Source organism: Phocoena sinus, chromosome 9, assembly GCF_008692025.1.
Source record: "Phocoena sinus isolate mPhoSin1 chromosome 9, mPhoSin1.pri, whole genome shotgun sequence".
Lineage (NCBI taxonomy): Eukaryota > Metazoa > Chordata > Mammalia > Artiodactyla > Phocoenidae > Phocoena > Phocoena sinus.
In genome coordinates, this window is record NC_045771.1 from 56118364 (window position 1) to 56137969 (window position 19606).

Here is a 19606-nt window from a genome sequence, read left to right on the forward strand (position 1 = left end):
GGGGTCTCAAGCCTGTGAATCCAGTACAGTTCCCAGAGAGCAATTATGAGCTGAGTAACACCCCCCAAAGAATGTCTCTTCCGTAGTGTACTCACTTAAGAATTTAATACTTTGGGGTTTCTTTCTATTTTCAAGTTACAGGCTAGTGAAACTCTGAGAAACAGCACTCATAGTAGCACAGCTGCAGATTTACTACAAGCCAAACAACAGATCCTCACTCATCAGCAACAGCTGGAAGAACAAGACCATCTGTTAGAAGATTATCACAAAAAGAAAGAAGACTTCAAAATGCAAATTAGTTTCTTGCAAGAGAAAATTAGAGCATATGAAATGGTATGTTTAAGGAAGTCAGCCAATGTGCATCAGCTTTACAATTAATTTTAAAGTTTTTTATCCTAGTGTTTATCTTTTTGTTACACACATGAATCAGAAAGTTTCATAATTAAGAAAAGTTCTTTAAGCATGTAAGATAATTTATTTCAAAAGCAGTTGGGAGTCTTCCAGTAATAGGTTTTAAGATTATACTCATTGGGACTTCCTGGTGGTCCAGTGGGTAAGAATCCACGCTCCCAATGCAGGCGGCCCATGTTTGATCTAGGTCCCACGTGCATGCCGCAACTGAGAGCCCACATGCCGCAGCTAAACATGCCGCAGCTAAACATGCCGCAACGAAGATCTCAAGTGCCGCAACTAAGACTTGGCGCAGCCTAAATAAATAAATAAATATTGGGGGGGGGAAGGATAATACTCATTACTGAGTTCTTTGAAAGTGATCGGCGTATGTTAAATTGAGTTCTCCAGAGAATCTACATTTATAACCAGAACTTCTATCGTTTTTTTCTTTTACATCTAGAGATGTTTCTACTCATTTTAGCCATGGTTATGAAATTCTGAAAATATTTTCGTGGCAAAATGAAGTTTCATGGATTTCAATTAGAAAAAAATACAGATTCTCTTTATTCATGATAGTTATGTGTTATAAAGTTGCCTGGAACACTTATTCAGTGCTCCCAGGGGATATATATACACATACATACATGCACACACACATACATATCATATAGATTTTATTTTGCTCTTTCCACTATATTTTATTTTTTAATTTTATTGAAGTATATTTGATTTACAGTGTTGTGCATATCATATAGATTATAATATTAAATCCTAAGAAAACATCCTGGTAGATTATATTTTGTTTAATTTTCAAAAGAGAAATGAGGGTTAGAAGTGTTAACTGACTTGCCTAAGGGTGCCTTCCCCCCAAGTAGTTGCCAGAATCAGGATTCCAACCCTATTGGACTGACCCAGAGCCAGAATTTCTTGCAGTATGCTCTGCTACCCGCTACCATCTCCATTCTCTTGGTCTCCATCCTTGTCCTCTCCATATGAGAGCTTAAACAAAAAAGCAGTGTGCTCACCTTGCTTGATGCCAGTTGGAATCATGCGTGCCATGAAACTCAATTTTTTTAATTATTTATTTTTGGCTGCTTTGGGTCTTCGTTGCTGCGCATGGGCTTTCTCTAGTTGTGGCGAGCAGGGGCTACTCTTTGTTGTGGTGTGTGGGCTTCTCATTGCGGTGGCTTCTCTTGATGTGGAGCATGGGCTCTAGGCACATGGGCTCAGTTGTTGTGGCTCGCAGGCTCAGTAGTTACGGCGCACGGGCTTAGTTGTTCTGCAGCACGTGGGATCTTCCAGACCAGGGCTTGAAGCTGTGTCCCCTGTGTTGGCAGACGGATTCTTAACCACTGCACCACCAGGAAAGTCCCAGCAACTCAAATTTTTTACCACTCTGTGCACTTTTGCAAATGACTGTGAGTATTGATCTCAGGGTTATATATAAATTTAAGCAAGTAAGCAAATTCACAGATATGAAATCTTTGAATAATGAGTGCAGACTATACATACAATACAGTATTTTCTATAAACTTAGGAGGTTCTTCTGCAAGATGTTGAGAAATTGTCAAAACAAGACTATTGTTTGGATAATAATGAAAGTATTAGGTAGCATTTATTTTTGTTTACTTGCTACCAGGCAATATTCAAAGCATCATACACATACTAACTCATTGAATCATTACACCAACCTTATGAGGTAGAGATACCATTGTCACCCCCATTTTACAGATGAGGACATCAGAGCAAAGCAAGATGAAGTAAATTGCCCAGATATACAGGTAATAAATTGGTAGAGCCAGATTTCAAATCTAGGTAATATGATTCCAGAGACTGTCTCTAAGGAAAATAGGAAATGTACAATATTAAGATATTGAAATTATGAAATGGACATGCTTTACAACCAAGGTAATTTAAAAATCATTTTGTAGATGTTTACAGAACACTTGTTTTGCATCATGCTCTTGGAAGAGATAATGATGTTTAAATGTGCTTTTTTTCTTCACTGGAACTCATGGTTTAGTAAGCATGTATGCAAGACACCACAAAACAAGGCTAAGTATGGTTAAAAAGTGTTTTGAAAATTCTTAGTAAGTCTGGCTTCATAAGGGAAGTGATTCAGGGTAGGCTTTAGCTGGAAGGTGGTATTTGAGGTAAGTCTGTAATATTGGAACAATCCCCTTTTAATTGTACTTTGTTTTCTCCCTAATTGGTATAATATATGGCACATAGCAGCTACTCAATACTAATTTGGTAAATAAGTGAATAAATTATGAATCTGAACTGATGAGATGGGGAGGACATTTTAGGGAGGGTGGAGTATGCATAAAGACCCAGGCTGAAACATGTTAGAAGTATATATAGACATCAAAAAGTAGTTTAATAAGAAAACAATAGTCTTTGGAAATGAGTCTTTCCAGGAGGTAAGAGTAGAAAGTCAGTCTAGGCCTAGGTTAGAAGAGCCTGGGCAGTCGGGTTTTATCATATTTATTATATTGTATTCAGTAGGCAGTATAATTTGAGATTATTTAAAATTCAAGTAATTCATTTTCGTAGGGGGAATAACCTTTGTTTATTTGAATGTTAGCAAGAATACTTTTGTTATCGGTCCCTTTTTCATTACATACATATTTTTTCCTTTTTTTCTCTTTGAATGAATCCCTGGGTAGTAGTTCCATTAAAGCAACTGAAGGACTAGGGCATTAGGATGATAGTTGGAACTGTCTTGGTTTCTGAGGCAACTGCATTAACTGTTCCAGGTTCATTCTTACTGTCCTAATCCTCTGAACTTCCCATGGTACAGTCATCACAGGCAGGAACTATATTATTCCTTACTCTCTCAGGTCTGTTTCCAAAAAATAGAGGGATTGTATCCTTAACCACAGAGCTATCTTTTTTTTGCAACACCATATAAGTGGTTTAAAACCATGTACTGTGGAATAAATGGTAGTAAGAAAAGTGAACCATGAATTTGTACTATTTAATAATTGAATGAAGAATTGTTGTTTGCGGTAATATCAAGTGTTGGACAGTTTTGAATTGATACTTTTTATTTTATGAGGGTTCCCCCCATGAAAAACAAGGATATATAAATAAATATTAAAGATTTTATAACAACATTAACATTTTCAAGACTAATTACTTAACAGTTTAACTGAAGTTGACTGCCGTGAACTGATTTTACTTTCTTAGAGACTCCAAATGCCTTACAGATTTTTTTCTAGTATATAAATATATTATGTGTGTATGTCGCACAGTGAGAATTAATACCTTAATATATTTATTTTAGATTCAAACATATTCTGTGAGATAGAGAAAATAATATCATCTTTATTTTACAGGTGAAAACACCAAGATTTAAAGAGATTAAACTGATTTAGATGTCATATTTTAGTCCAGAAATTAAAGTCTGAAGGCTTAGTACTTGCTAGTAACATATGGTGACATTGATGGGATATGTGATACCAAGACGAAAACTGATAGGATTTTGCTCAAGTGAGCATGAGATCAAGGGATGTTAGAGAATCAAATGTTCAGTGGCATTAGGCTATGATAACCTCATATATCCGTCTCACAGTAGGAATGGTCATGCCTTTGCACTGAAATTCTTAATTCTGTTTACAATAGACCCCTACCTTGCTTTCTACATTTGGTATGGTTTTCCCAGAGGGATTAGAATTCTCAAAGTCTCATGGTACCTTGATTCTCTTTTCTGAACTGTACTTAAATGGGGACTGCCAATATTTCTCTCTGAGGCTTTCTTTTTTCCTAGGCCCTGTCATTCTTTTTTTTAGGTATGTTAATACATTCATTTGAGGTGCCTTTAAGTCCTCTTGGCCTTGGACTTTTGTCTCCTGAAGGTGATTTTAATTACTTTACATATATTCTGTTCTGTTCTGTGGATTTTACTTTTTTTTTGGTCCTTGGGACTACAGCCCTTAACTACTCAGGCAACTAAGTAACAGAGACAAAACTTTGTCTCCAGGGCTTCTACTCGACTCTCTTATGCTCTAACACTTCTGCGAATGATTAGGGACATACCTCGGCATATGTTCTGGGTTTTGATTTATCCACAGTTCCAAAATAGAGTCCCAAATCAGAAGTGGGGGGAAAAATCTGTTCTGCTTTCAAATTTCTATTCACACCAAAAATCTAGAATCAAATTGATATGCCATAAATGGTATAATTGTCTTGCATATCACTTGCGATTCAACCACTTAAGCATGGGATATCCCTGAACTTTTAATTCATTTAGCCCCAGGAGTGAAGTTAAGGCTGACTTACAGGAACCTGTGTTTGTTGTTTTACTCTTTTCATAACACTTGCCCACCAAACCTTCAGGACACTAAAACACTATATGGGAGGAACTCTGATATATTTTTAGGACTATCTTCTGGAAATGTAAAGAGTATGTAGTGCTCTAGCTATTGCAAATACTAAATACATAGAATGTTAATCAGTTAATAAGAAAGAAGAATGTATAATGGTTTAGACACATTTTAATCCCACTGAATTTTTAAACTAAAAAATTTAGTCATAGCAATGTAAGAAAAATTTCTTCCCACCAAGAAGGCCAACACTGCTCATAGATAGTATTGACTACACAAGTCCTGTGTCTCACTGACGTAAGAAAAATTAAGGGGCAGGCTCAGCAGCTACTTTTTGTAGGATAATGTAAAAAGCAGTCTTCTGTCAGTCTTTTGGTAATGGGGTTAAGGGGTATAAGTAACCAGGAACTAAAAATGCCATTTTTATATTTTCATTTTTTCTTTATAAAGGAACAGGATAAAAAAGTAGAAAGCTCAAATAAAGAAATACAGGAAAAGGAAGCAGTCATTGAAGAATTAAATACAAAAATAATAGAAGAAGAAAAAAAAACTCTTGAGCTAAAGGATAAAGTCACAACTGCTGATAAATTACTGGAAGAATTACAAGAAAAGGTTGTACAAAAGAACCAAGAGATAAAAAATATGAAATTAGAGCTGACTAATTCCAAGCAAAAGGAAAGACAGTGTTCTGAGGAAATAAAACAATTAATGGGGACAGTTGAAGAACTTCAGAAGAAAAATCATAAAGATAGTCAATTTGAAACTGATATTCTACAAAGAATGGAACAAGAAACACAAAGAAAGTTAGAACAACTCCGGGCAGAGCTGGATGAGATGTATGGGCAGCAGATAGTACAGATGAAACAAGAATTAATAAAACAACACATGTCACAGATAGATGAACTTAAAACACAACATAAGGGAGAAATGGAGAATGCTTTAAGATCGTGTCCAAATATTACAGTTAATGAAGATCAAATAAAGTTAATGAATATGGCAATAAATGAACTGAATATAAAATTGCAAGATACTAACTCTCAAAAGGAAAAACTCAAGGAAGAACTAGGAGTAATTTCAGGAGAAAAGTCTGTTCTACAGAGACAGCTTGACGACCTTTTTGAAGAATTGAGCTTTTCAAGGGACCAAATACAGAGGGCTAGACAGACTATAGCTGAACAAGAAAGTAAACTCAATGAAGCACACAAGTCCCTTAGTACAGTGAAAGATTTGAAAGCGGAGATTATTTCTGCATCTGAATCTAGGAAGGAACTAGAATTAAAACATGAAGCAGAAGTTACACATTATAAGATAAAGCTTGAAATGTTAGAAAGAGAAAAAAATGCTGTATTAGACAGAATGGCTGAATCACAAGAAGCTGAGCTAGAGAGGCTGAGGACACAGCTCCTGTTTAGTCATGAAGAAGAACTTTCCAAACTGAAGGAAGATTTGGAAATTGAACATCAAATAAATATTGAAAAGCTTAAAGATAACTTAGGCATTCACTATAAACAGCAGATAGATGGCTTACAGAATGAAATGAGTCAAAAGATAGAAACCATGCAGTTTGAGAAAGACAATTTGATAACTAAGCAGAACCAGTTAATTTTGGAAATTTCAAAGCTGAAAGATTTACAGCAATCCCTTGTGAATTCAAAATCAGAAGAAATGACCCTTCATATCAATGAACTTCAAAAAGAAATTGAAATACTCAGACAAGAAGAAAAAGAAAAGGGTACACTTGAACAAGAAGTTCAAGAATTACAACTTAAAACTGAATTATTGGAGAAACAAATGAAGGAAAAAGAGGATGACCTTCAAGAACAACTTGCACAACTTGAAGCAGAGAATAGCATTCTTAAAGATGAAAAGAAGGCCCTTGAAGACATGTGGCAAATATATACTCCTGTTAACCAAGAAGAAAGATTAATTTTCATAGACTCCATTAAGTACAGATCCAAAGACTGTAGCTGGCAAAAAGAAATAGAAATACTTACAGAGGAAAATGAGAACCTCAAAAAACAATGTATTCAGCTAACTGAAGAGATTGAAAAGCAAAGGAACACTTTTTCATTTGCTGAAAAAAATTTTGAAGTTAATTATCAAGAGTTACAGGAGGATTATGCTTGCCTTCTCAAGGTAAAAACCGATTTAGAAGACAGTAAAAATAAACAAGAAGTTGAATATAAAAGTAAGCTTAAAGCACTTAGTGAAGAGCTTCATCATTTGCAAAGAATAAACCCAACTATAGTGAAAATAAAAAGTTCAGTCTTTGATGATGACAAAACTTTTACAGCAGAACCGTTGGAAATTGGTGAGGTTGTTGAGAAAGATACAACAGAACTTATGGAAAAGCTTGAGGTAACCAAGCGAGAAAAATTAGAACTGTCAGAGAGACTGTCTGATCTTTCTGAACAATTAAAACAGAAACATAGCGAGATTAGTTTTCTAAGGGAAGAAGTTAAATCTTTAAAGCAAGAAAAAGAGCAAGTTTTATTGAGATGTAGAGAGCTAGAAATCATAATTAACCATAATAGGACAGAAGATGTAAATGTGTGTGCTGTCCATTTAAGCTCTTTAAAAGATGGAGTTTTGACAAGCAGGGATTCTGGAGGGTATGTTCCTAAAATAAGTAAAGATTTTGGTGAAGAATCAAAAATAATGGAGTTAAATGAAATTCCTATTGAAAATATGACTCTTGGAAAAGAAAACAAGCAAGAATGGTTTTTTGATCACTTGCCGTCAGTGACAAATGAATCATCACTTGGGACAACTGAACCAGGTGAAAATGATAAACTTCAGCAGGAGCTCAGTGTACTTAAATCAGAACAGGTATGTTTACTTACATGTATATGCTACAGCGTACATTTCATACTAAAAATTTTCATCGTCATAAAACATAAATTAACCTTACAAGAGAATGAAAGTAACCCTGCAATGTAATTCTCACTTAAGCCTATCATTTATCATTTCTTTTATCTTTTTAATTCTTAAACATTGTTGCCTTAAACGTTGTTGCTGCTCTTTTAGTTAATCTTTTAGTTAATCTGCTCAGGAAATAGAACATAGAACACATTTTCTTTGAAAAGGCAAGAGTTTAAATCACAAGAGTCTGAGCTTTAGAAAAGTTATTTTGTAATATTTTGTTGCAATCCCAAAGATTGGTTTCAGTCTCATTTTGTATTGGTGTTTTCAAGGTTCCACAACTGAAAATTAACTCTCAGACTTTTTAGTGCTCTATATAGTTGTTCAGTAGTTATGAAACTATATTTCCCTGAGAAAAAAATCTTGGTTTAAATCCTAGCGTTTTCTCAGAGTCTTGTTTTGCCTGAAGTGGGGGGGAAATGTATTAATTCTAAATACAGTTAAACAGTGCATATAATGAGTAATACTAGGTCACTCCTGATGATTTATATTTGCTGGATACTGAAAATAGAAATGACATGAAAATTCCACTGGACATCTTGTATAATGGTGCTAACTAGAGCTTTATGTGTTTCTTCATTTCTATAACAAGTATTTATTGAGTCTCTTGCCAGGTAGGAATAGTGGTGAACAAGAGAAAGAAGGTTCCTGCTCTCAAAGAGCATATATTCTAGTGAGGGAGGCAGGCAATAAATGAGGAAACAAGTAGAATAGTTAAGAAAAGTGATGTTTTATAAGGAAAATAAAACAGATAATGTGATAGAGAATGGTGGGTAGTGGTGGTGGTAGCATTAAATAGGGTGGTCAGGAAAGGTGTCTAGGAGGAATTAACATCTGAGCTGCCATCTGAATGGCAGCGAGGAGTCTACCAAATGGAAATTAGAGCAATTGTGATGACAGAGATGAGTTTGAGGAACAGAATAAAGACGTATTTAGTTGAGTTTGAGGGAAGGAGAGTAGAAGAAAAAGAGTTTGAAGAAGCAAAAGACCAGATCTTGTAGAGCCTTACAGACTGCATAAGAAGTTGAGATTTTATTCTGTATACAGTAGGAAGCCACTGGAAAGTTTTTTCTTTTTACTTCTAATAAATGTACTCACATTTGTGATCTTATATCAGATATTAGGATATTTTACATTTTAATAAGCTAAATAGAGTTAAGATGTTCTAACTGCATAACTATTAATGCTTTGTTAAGTATGTGAAATAGTTTTCAAAATCATAATTGGTTTTAATGTAATCACTTCTAAAAATGCCACAGATCATTTAAATTTTTTTAAAAAACATTACTGGGGGAGGACCTAAATTTGAAGCCATCAAAATGGTCATATCTTCTCAGTAAGAATTTTATTTTTTCTAACTAAAGACATTTTCAGTGACATTCAGGTACCATCTCCTTGACATTAACTTCCATAAAGTAAACAGAGGCAAACCCATAAGCTGTCCCTGCCCCACTCATCACTACCAAGACAAACCCCCTTAGTGATGGGGAGAGGAGTGAGGTGTGTGTCTGTGGAAGGAAGCTCATGGAAGAAATTGAGCAACAACTTACATAATAACACCTAAGAGCAATCTAAATATGCTTAGAAATAATGCTGAAGCCACAAAAATACTTCTACTCTTGGGACTAAACTAATTGGCTCATAAACATGAAAAGATACTTCAACATTATAAATTGATATAACAATAAAATAGCATTTTATACCTGTCAGTGGCAAAATAAGTTTCACAATAAAAAGTGTGATGAGAATGTGGGGAGATGAGTATTCACCTACACTGTTAAATATCAGTGTAAATTGGTGTAATTATAAAAATGTGTTAAAATCTAATGCAGTTAATATACATAATCTGTGATGCAGCATTTACATTTCTAGGTGGCACTCAGTGTAGTCCCTGACCAGCAGCATCAGCATCACTTGAAAACAGGTTAAAATTCAAATTCTGGGGCCCACACCAGACCTTCTGAGCTAGATGCTCTGGGAGAGGGGCCCAGCAATCTGTTTTCATAAGCACTCCAGGTGATTTTGATGTGTGCTAAAGTTTGAGAACCACTATGCTAGAGAAACACTAGCATATTTGTACAGGGCATATGTATATGAATTTATTGCAGCATTTTTTGAAATATCAAAACATTTAGAAATAATCCAGTTGATCTCCAAAAAGGAAATGGACAAATTGTGCTATATTCACATATATAATACCTCAGTTAAATTCATCTGTATCTCCATGGATAGATCTTAGAAGTATATTGAATGAGAAGAGTAATTTGCAAAATAAATACCATTTTGCACCATTTGTGTAAATTCTTAAAAACAAAGTATAATGCATTGGTTATAGATGGATTGAGAAGTGAGAGTATAAGAAATGAACTGTACTTGCAGCAAATTTATGATCAAATTTATGATAATGATGGCCTCTGGAGAAGGAGGAATGAGAACATAGTAGATTAAATTTTATCTATGTTTTCTTTCTAAACCAAAAAAATATGTAGGGAGGAGAGAAATGAAAAAAAAAAGATAAAACAATTGTATTTGTTAATTTGGGATGTGTGTACATAGTGTTTATTACATTATTATTTGCATTTCTCTATACTTGTTTTAAAATGTTATTTTTGAACAAAAATGAAAGATCAGGCCATCCTAGCTATACCAAATATCAAAATTTACTATGAAGTTGAAGTAATGAAAATATTGTGCTATTTTCCTTGAAAAAAGATAGGTAGGTCAGTGCAACAGAATAAGTGAGAAAAAATTTAAATTAGACGTCACTTCTCTTACATGAAATTTTAAACTATAATTTCATGTATTTCCTCCCTTGTAATCAGTATATGCAAAAAAAAAGTTAAATTACCTGATTTGTCATTTAAAAATATTCTAACCTACACATTAATTTACTTTAAGAATGATTTAAGGCTACAGATGGAAGCTCAACGTATTTGCCTCTCTCTGGTTTATTCAACTCATGTGGATCAGGTTCGTGAATATATGAAAAACGAAAAAGATAAAGCTCTTTGCAGTCTTAAGCAGGAGCTTATTTCTGCTCAAGAGGATAAGATCAAGGAACTTCAGAAAATACACCAGCTAGAGCTACAGAATGTAAAAACACAAGAAACAGGTAAATGATTTCTAACAAAATTATAAGTATTATGAAACAAATAAGTATCACTTAGAGCCCACCACTCCATGATTCTGTTCTTGACTTAGACCCCATAGAGGAACATGACTGGGTATTCCAGTCCTGGACTCATTTGTTCATATAATCTATAGGATACTCGTTTACGTGCTTGAGAAATCTAAAAATCACTGAGTTATTTTCCCCAAGAAGTCAGCAGTCCTGTGGGAAAGCAATATAAAATAAACTCTTAGAAAACAATAGGAAAATTTCTATACTAGAAGAATGAACAGAAAGAATGGAAGGAGAGAGGAGAAAAGTCTAGTACTTCCTGGAAGAGTGAGGCAGTAGACAGGAGTAGGGAGGTTGGAATTTTAGCGAAAGCTCTTGAGTTTTAAATGTAGAGATATGAGAGACTGCATCCATTTTGGAGAGTTGAGAATTCAAGGTGTGTGAAAAAGTACTGAGGGATAAAGATGGAAAGATTGGCAGGAGCTTGGTAAGAAAAGACTTCATATACCCTAAGTGAAGCATTTTTAATCTTTATGCCAATGGTGATAAGACCTAATGCAGGATTTTCAATAGTGAGAGTAACATCGTAAGATTTTTAAGATGACAGCATTGAGGCAAATTGGGAGAGGTTATAAGTGATGGGAAGACCAGTTAAGCAACTTTGGCAGTAATTCTGTTAACATTAAGATGTTGAACTAAAATGTCATTGGGGATTGGAGAAGGAAGGAAAGTTTAAGAGTTAAAGAGGTAGGCTGGATATCAGCTCGGTGCTTTGTGACCGCCTGGAGGGGTGGGATAGGGAGGATGGGAGGGAGGGAGACGCAAGAGGGAAGAGATATGGGAACATATGTATATGTATAACTGATTCACTTTGTTCTAAAGCAGAAACTAATACACCATTGTAAAGCAATTATACCCCAGTAAAGATGTTTAAAAAAAAAACAAAACAGGTAGGCTGTAGTCTGCAGTTAATATTAACAGTAAAAGGGGAAGGAGTTGAGAATGATCCCTAAGTTTCTAGCTTGAGTAGTTGGAATGAGGGCGACTCCACTCCAGTCATGAGGAGGATAAGGGTCAGATTTGTGGAAAAAATAGTAAATTAAGCTTGGAACATTGAGTTAAAAATACCTATTGACTTTGAAAAAGAGATATCTAAGGGGCAGGACAAGAATAATGACGCAGATGTAGAGAATGGACTTGAGGACATGGGGAGGGGTAAGGGTAAGCTGGGATGAAGTGAGAGAGTGGCATGGACACATATACACTACCAAATGTAAAATAGATAGCTAGTGGGAAGCAGCAGCATGGTACAGGGCGATCATCTCGGTGCTTTGTGACCACCTAGAGGGGTGGGAGGGAGACGCAAGAGGGAGGAGATATGGGGATATATGTATACGTACAGCTGATTCACTTTGTTGTACAGCAGAAACTAACACAACGTTGTAAAGCAATTATACTCCAATAAAGATGTTTTTTTAAAAAAAACCCACAAATAAATTAATTAATTAAAAAAGGAGAGATATCTGTTAGGCAGTTGAAAATAGAAAGCTGAAACCTAAGAGGGAGGATTAGGCACAAGATAAAGATTTGTAAATCAAAAGATCATTTGAGGCCAAGGACAAGAATGAGATGCCCTGGGAGACTGTAGAGTGAGCCAAAGACTAAGATGGTACTGTGTAAGGAGCAATATTTAAGGAACCATAAGTGGAAGACTAGTTGCAGTTAACTTTTACCTTTAATACTTATTTAATTAATTAAATTAAACTTCCTCTGTTCAAGGTATCTTTAGGCCCCCACTCTGGACAGATCTGCCTTTGGGAGTGAGGTGGCTCATACGTTTGGAATTGTTTTGTTGAACAGAGTAGAATTTAAAGTGTGACTTAAATAAGAATACTGTACTTTTTCACTTCAGCAGTTCTTTGTCAGTTGAATAAGATTTTAAGCATATATTGTTTGTATTGGTATCCTCTTCAGATAGAATCTGTAGTGTTTCAGGCTACAAGTTAATTAATGAGTCCATTAATGGGCGATGAAGTCAGTCCAGTGATAAAGTAGAACAGAACACATTGGCATGCATAGCATGTAGAAAGAGTAAATGTTGATTTGTGAAATTTTTGTTTCAGTTTTATATGGATGTATATATGTAATAGGTTATGCTGTATGATGTATTTCTAGTATTGGGTTGTAGTAAAAAAAAATTGTAAGTCACTTCTTTGTATCATTTTGTGGGATATAAATTGAAAATCCTACAGATTATCTTAGCTGGTTAACACTGAGCAGCACAAAATAACATTGAAAGAAATAAAGAATTTAAAACTAATCTTATTGCCAGGAAGCTTCCAGTTGACATAGATTTAATATGAAAATAGTTTCTAAGTATGTAAACTGAACATTTTAATGCAATATCTATTCTATTAGGTGATGAAGTGAAGCCTTTACAAATGCTCATTGGAAAACTTCACAGGGCAGTGTCTGAAGAATGTTCTCATTTTACACAGGTAAGGTATTAGTTAAAAAGTACTTTTACCATAATTCAAAAAGATACATGAACCACAGTGTTCACTGCAGCACTATTTACAATATCCAGGACATGGAAGCAACCTAAATGTCCATCAACAGATGAATGGATAAAGAAGATATGGCACATATATACAGTGGAATATTACCCAGCCATAAAAAGAAACAAAATTGAGTTATTTGTAATGAGGTGGATGGACTTAGAGTGTCATACAGAGTGAATTAAGTCAGAAAGAGAAAAACAAATACCCTATGCTAATGCACATATATGGAATCTAAAAAAACATTACTGATGAACTTAGTGGCAGGGCAGGAATAAAGACGCAGACGTAGAGAACAGACTTGAGGACACAGGGAAGGGGAAGCTGGGACTCAGTGAGAGACTAGCACTGACATATATACACTACAAATGTAAAATGGATGGGCTAGTGGGAAGCTGCTGCGTAGTACAGGGAGATCAGCTCGGTGCTTTGTGATGACCTAGAGGGGTGGGATAGGGAGGGTGGGAGGGAGGCTCAAGAGGGAGGGTATATGGGGATACATGTATATGTTATAGTTGATTCGCTTTGTTGTACAACAGAAACTAACACAACAGTGTGAAGCAATTATACTCCAATAAAGATATATATATTTTTAAAGTACTTTCAGACAAGAAATGCTAAATTTTAAGTTACTATAAATTTGATAGGCAGAATCATCTTAGTTTTCCCTACTATCTTACCTCGGAACTGTATTTAGAAAATATTGCTGAGTTTTTAAGTTTAAAATGAGCATTTAAATGTTTTCCTGGGGCTTCCCTGGTGGCGCAGTGGTTGAGCGTCCGCCTGCCGATGCAGGGGACACAGGTTTGACCCCCGGTCCGGGAAGATCCCGCATGCAGCGGAGCGGCTAGGCCTGTGAGCAATGGCCGCTGAGCCTGCACGTCCGGAGCCTGTGCTCCGCAACAGGAGAGGCCACAACAGTGAGAGGCCCACGTACCGCAAAAAAAAAAAAAAGAAAAGAAAATGTTTTCCTGATAATCAGTTCGAAACAAAAGAAATCTAGGTAAATTATCTCAGCAGTAGAATACACAAAAGTTATGCCTAATTTAAAAAAACAGACCGATAGAGCCTTAAGCAGGTCTGTCTCCTACCCCTGCCCGCTTTGGTGGTTGAGTGATTTGATGACTTACCTGGGGATCTTGCACAAGACTAGTGAGATAAGATTTCACACTGTAGATTGCCAAATCTAAAAACTAATTATGCCAAGTATAAATATATTTGTGAAGATCAGGTGAAATAGGAGCGCTTCTACACTGCTGGTGGGGGTGTACTACCTTGAGAAGCAGATTGGCAAGGTATATTGTTGAAGATATGTACATCACACAGCCCAGGCATTTACTTCTACTTAGGCTCACATTTGTGCACAACCAGATATGTTCATTGCAAGAATGTCTATGTTAAGTCAAAAATTAGAAACAACTCAGGTTTTTATCTACAGACAAATGAATAAACAAATTGTGTTATATCTGTACAATGGAACACCATATTGCAGTGTTTGCTAGGTGTACTAATATCAGCAAATCTCAAAAGAAAAAGTATAAAAACATGCATGTTAGAGTAATCACCTCTGGGCAGAGAGACAGGTGAATGAAATAGGTAAGCAGTACTTAATTCAGAAATCTTCAAATCTGTATGTAATGTTCTATTTCTTTTTAAAAATATGGATATAATATGACAAAATATTAGTATTTGTTACAGCTAGGTAATAGATGAACTACTTTTTCTGCATATTTGAAATAGTTCAAAATTTAAAATACATGCCTAGGCTTTGTCACAGATCTCCATCCTAGCCTGTGTATTTGTGAATCGAAGAGGGAGGAGGATGGTATTAGTTGGGAAGGTAAAGCTCCCTTACTGATTCTGATTACCTACAGAATAGTTCGAAAACAGTATTCAAAAAAGCAAAAGAAAGTCAGAAATAACCACATTCATTCAGCCTCCACCTCTGCCGAAGGGTTCAGGCATTGATTGTCCTTTCATATCCATTGTTGATAGTCTGTAAATATGGAAAGAGGGCCCAAGTCACAGTAGTTTATTTATAAGCTGACTTTATATTTTCTTTTCTTCTATTAATGGTTTTACTTGACCCCCTAATCTGAAGTTGAAATATGAATCAGCTTGTAATGGAGAGGTCCCCTGGGGTTCATCGTGAAACCTGGTTTTGTCACTAATCATTGATGTTACTATGGACTAGTTACTTCATCTTTCTGGGTCTGTTGCCTCACCTGTAAGTTGGATGATCGGGTTTCTACCAACCTGAATCAATTTATCAATTTATGATAAAATTCTACCTTAGGGACTGTGTTGAAAATTTAATCAAGTCAATTATTAATAGTATAGTTTCAAGAAATAGCAACAATAAGCAAATTGGTTAAGTCTAGGAGTTGTTGATTGTTATTTCCAGTTGCATGAGGGGCACAGGTGAAACTTATTAGAGGGCTTATCAGATGATTACGTGGCATATGTTATTTGTAAGTGATGATAAAATTATCTGTTGCTCAGGAGAAAAACCAGAATGATGTGTCAAATATTTTTTTTTCCATGTGTAAACCACAGAATAGTATTCTCTTATGTTAAAGTCTATGAATGTGATCTCCTACTTCATATATTGTAATTTCTATAGAATTTATAGACTACTTTTTGAACTTCTGTCCTCATCTTATGGTGTTTTTCACAAGGGTAGTCGACCTTACAGAGATAACATCAGAATAGGATCCAAGCCAGAAAGTGGTAGATTAAAGTACAAGATATATTCATTATGAGGAAGAAGCAAAAAGTTATAATTTGATAGATATATTTGATATATATTATAGATAATGAAGACTATCAATATTTTCCTGGTGTAAGAAGAATTTCACATTCTATATGTGGAGAGAGAAAGATTTAGACTTGGTTATTTCTTTTGCAGATTGATTTGGTATACAGAAGAGTGTTTTCTTACTGATTTTTCTGTGTCATTTTGACTGTCTTTTGCATATAGAAAAATAGTGTTTAATGATCTTTAGTGGCAGAAATCAAAATTTTAATTTCATAAAATACCTAATTTTGTTGTCAACAGACTTTTTGCAGTGTCCTTGGTGAACATTATACTTCTGCTTTAAAATGTGAAGTAAATGTAGAAGAGAAAGAGAAAGAGACTTCTGATGTTCACACTTCTGAAAATCAAGAACTAGAATTGCAAGATTATAAATATGAAGTTCAAGGTAATAAAGGCTTTACCACATTATTAAACAGAGTAATTTTCTTAAATGAATTGATAAACTTTCTCTGTTAATTAATGATTTTATCACTTAGCCAATTTGAGTTATCTTAACATCTTGTTTTTTCAGGTTCATGAAATCTTAAATCTTTAATGTACATTTCTAGTTTTACAATGCAGTAATTGTGATATAAAGAGAACCAAAGCTGTCTACAAGTTTCCTTGTCTCTTTATCCTCTGTTCCTCTACTTCCATCTTTTCTCACTATAATTCTTAATTTTATACCATAGATCCAAACCTTTAAAAGTTGTGGTATTTTATTGAATAAGTCTGTCGGGGTTTTATTTTTTTTTTAAAGAATAAGACATTCAGTTATCTTTCTTAATAGGAATCCTATATTAGTTCATTTTTACAAATTATAACCTCAATTAATTTTTTTGATATTCCTTCACAGATAAAATGTTTCCTACCCCTGTCCATTTGTATGAAGAATGAACAAATATGTACAAATTAATGAATGCCAAAAGAAATTAATGTATTTTAATGTGAAATTGTCAAGTTAATCTTTGTAGCAGGTGTTCCACATTATTGAGGTTTTAATTGTTGGTTACTAAATCTATGAATTTTACTTCTAGCAGGCAATTTTCTGAAGTTATGAATTGATGAATAATACTTATTGAAAGAAGCAGACTTTTATTGTAGAGTGAAATTATTATAATTGTTTATTATTTAGATTTTCAGGAAAATGTGCAAACTCTTCTCAACAAAGTAACAGAAGAATACAACAAACTCTTGGTACTTCAGTCACGATTAAGTAAGGTCTGTAAAATGGAAAATGTATTATGATGTTTGCATTTATTGTATTACCTGCTATTTTGTAAGCTATTTCATCAACCAAGAATTTCTAAAATAAGTGAACATGAAAAGAAAATTAGGGAAAAGTGACATATATATATAGTATCAGTGAGCTGAAGGAATTTCTGCAATTTGAATACTCTTTACCCCTTTAGAGAGTTTTTGAAGTCATGATAAAGTTAAAATGTATATAAAATGTCAAATTGTAAACTTTGTGAAACAGTTGCATTTAATTTTACATATAACATTTTTTAAAGCAGTGAGTCTGTTTTAGAGAAAAATGTGATTAGTTGTTTAGAATATAGCTGGTTTCACATGGTGTGTTATATAAAATTTCTTTCAAGCAGTTGTTTTAGAAATGTGCACATAGAAAACTAAGAGAGTATAGATGGCATCATATAATTTATTAACTACATCAGAAAAATGATGTATATTAGTTCTTCCTCTTTCTCTTCCCCTCCTTCTTTTTCCCATTCTATTTTACCCCCTTTCTCCTTTCCCTCTCTCTTCCTCTTTCTGTGCAATTAAAGCACAACCTTATCCAGCCTTTCCTAAAATCTATAAACCTATCCCAGTATCTTACAGATAACTATGTAGGAGGACAGGTGGATGGTGGATAGATTCAAAGCCCTTCTTTAATTCCACATTTCTCTACAATTACTAGTTTTCTTTCTCCTTCCATTCATAGCTAGATATTGAACCCTATTCAGAATCATCATACCGTTTTCTTACCAAATACCCTTAGTAGTCTAGATTTCTTGTTTTTCTGCTGCCCTTATCCTGCCTCTGAGAACCCTTCTTCTTCACTCATACTTGGGTTTCTGAGGGCTGCTAAGAAAATTAGATGGTGATGTGGTTTGGTGACACTGCATGATCATGGTCTCTGACTGCAGCTGGACGCTCAGGATCACTTGACAATTCTTTTATGTTGTCATTTATTCTCTCATAGTCCCCTCAGTGGATGCTACCTAATGTTATAACTTCCCTCGAGTCATACATTCCATTTCTACTCCCCTTTTTTCTTTGCAGATGGCCTTATTTCTCATTTTTCTGTGAGTATGGGAGCTATCAGTTATAAATTATCTCATCTTGCTACCTCTAGACCATATGTATTTCTTTAAATCTGAAAATACTCTGTTTTCCTTCTGTCTCAGAAGAAGTTATCCCTTTTTATAACCAAGGTTATTTTATTTCCTGTCCTTTTGTTAACATCACCTTCTGTCTCCTCTAAGATTGATAACCTGTTTCTTCCCTCCCTTCTGTGCTTTCAGCCTCTTTGTCTGTGTTTCTTATTTCTGTCTTTCTTGCCCCTTGCATATTCCTCTTGTCTCCACTATTTAGAACATAACCAGTCTTCCTTGAATCTAATATCTCCCTTTGTGGTTTTCTTTCAACTTCATTGTCATATTCTTTGAAGGAATGAATAGACTGTAGTCATAGTTTCCCATCTCTTCCTGTCTTGCTCTCTCTTCTACCCACTGTAAACAAGCTCCAAACTTATACTTCACTAAACTTTCTTTGGTGAAAGTTACCAGTGAATTCTTAATTATCAAATTTTCTTTCTGCTTTCTTACCTTCCATCCTTGTATTCTTTCAAAAATATGTTGGTTTTCCTTATGGCAGTACATAGTTGAAACTATTAAATAGTGTAGGAGGGGTTACAGTAAGCAAGTCACTACAGTGATGTTTGTCATTTTGCCTCTTTCCTTTCAGGACAGTGAGTGGGGAACAGTTTCCTTTGGTGAGACACAAACCTCCCTTCCCCAGTGCCAGAATGTGGGAGGCTACTCTGGAACACAAACACCCACACTTGCCTCCTTAGTTCTCCCCAGACACTTCTTTCAGTTTGTTTTGAGAAAAACTTTTACCTGCCACCAGGCTTCTTCCTGGCTGAATCAGCAGAAAGGGCTATACTGTGATTAGTTAAAGGTCAATATATTTGTTTTCTGATCTCTACCTGTCATCGATCTGTCTCTGAGCCTGGGGCCTTTCTAGGGTTCTACTAGGTAAGCTAACTGTCTGCTATAACTGTGGCTCCCTTCACGTGTGCTTTAGGCTGCTCCTTCCTCCACCCTGCTTAATCAGTATTCTGCCACACCTTTTCTGTTGAAATCTTTCTTAGTCTCTTTTATTTTTTGGTTTATTATGGATTTATACCTTTTAAAGATTCATTATGATTTTAATTGAGTCATGGGGAGGGAGGAGAGATATATGTCAGAGATCATGAACA

At 35.0% G+C, this 19606-nt stretch overlaps 1 protein-coding gene across 11 annotated transcripts in view; it reads left to right on the plus strand.

The window, feature by feature from the left end:
- Positions 1 to 19606, plus strand: part of AKAP9 (A-kinase anchoring protein 9) — a 150630-nt gene that overhangs the window by 38597 nt on the left and 92427 nt on the right. For all 11 annotated transcript variants that reach the window (XM_032642522.1, XM_032642524.1, XM_032642525.1 and 8 more), the window contains 6 exons: positions 136 to 333; positions 5172 to 7550; positions 10542 to 10755; positions 13183 to 13262; positions 16381 to 16525; positions 17255 to 17340. In XM_032642522.1, coding sequence (XP_032498413.1) covers positions 136 to 333; positions 5172 to 7550; positions 10542 to 10755; positions 13183 to 13262; positions 16381 to 16525; positions 17255 to 17340 — 3102 coding nt within the window. The remainder of the gene's footprint in view (positions 1 to 135; positions 334 to 5171; positions 7551 to 10541; positions 10756 to 13182; positions 13263 to 16380; positions 16526 to 17254; positions 17341 to 19606) is intronic.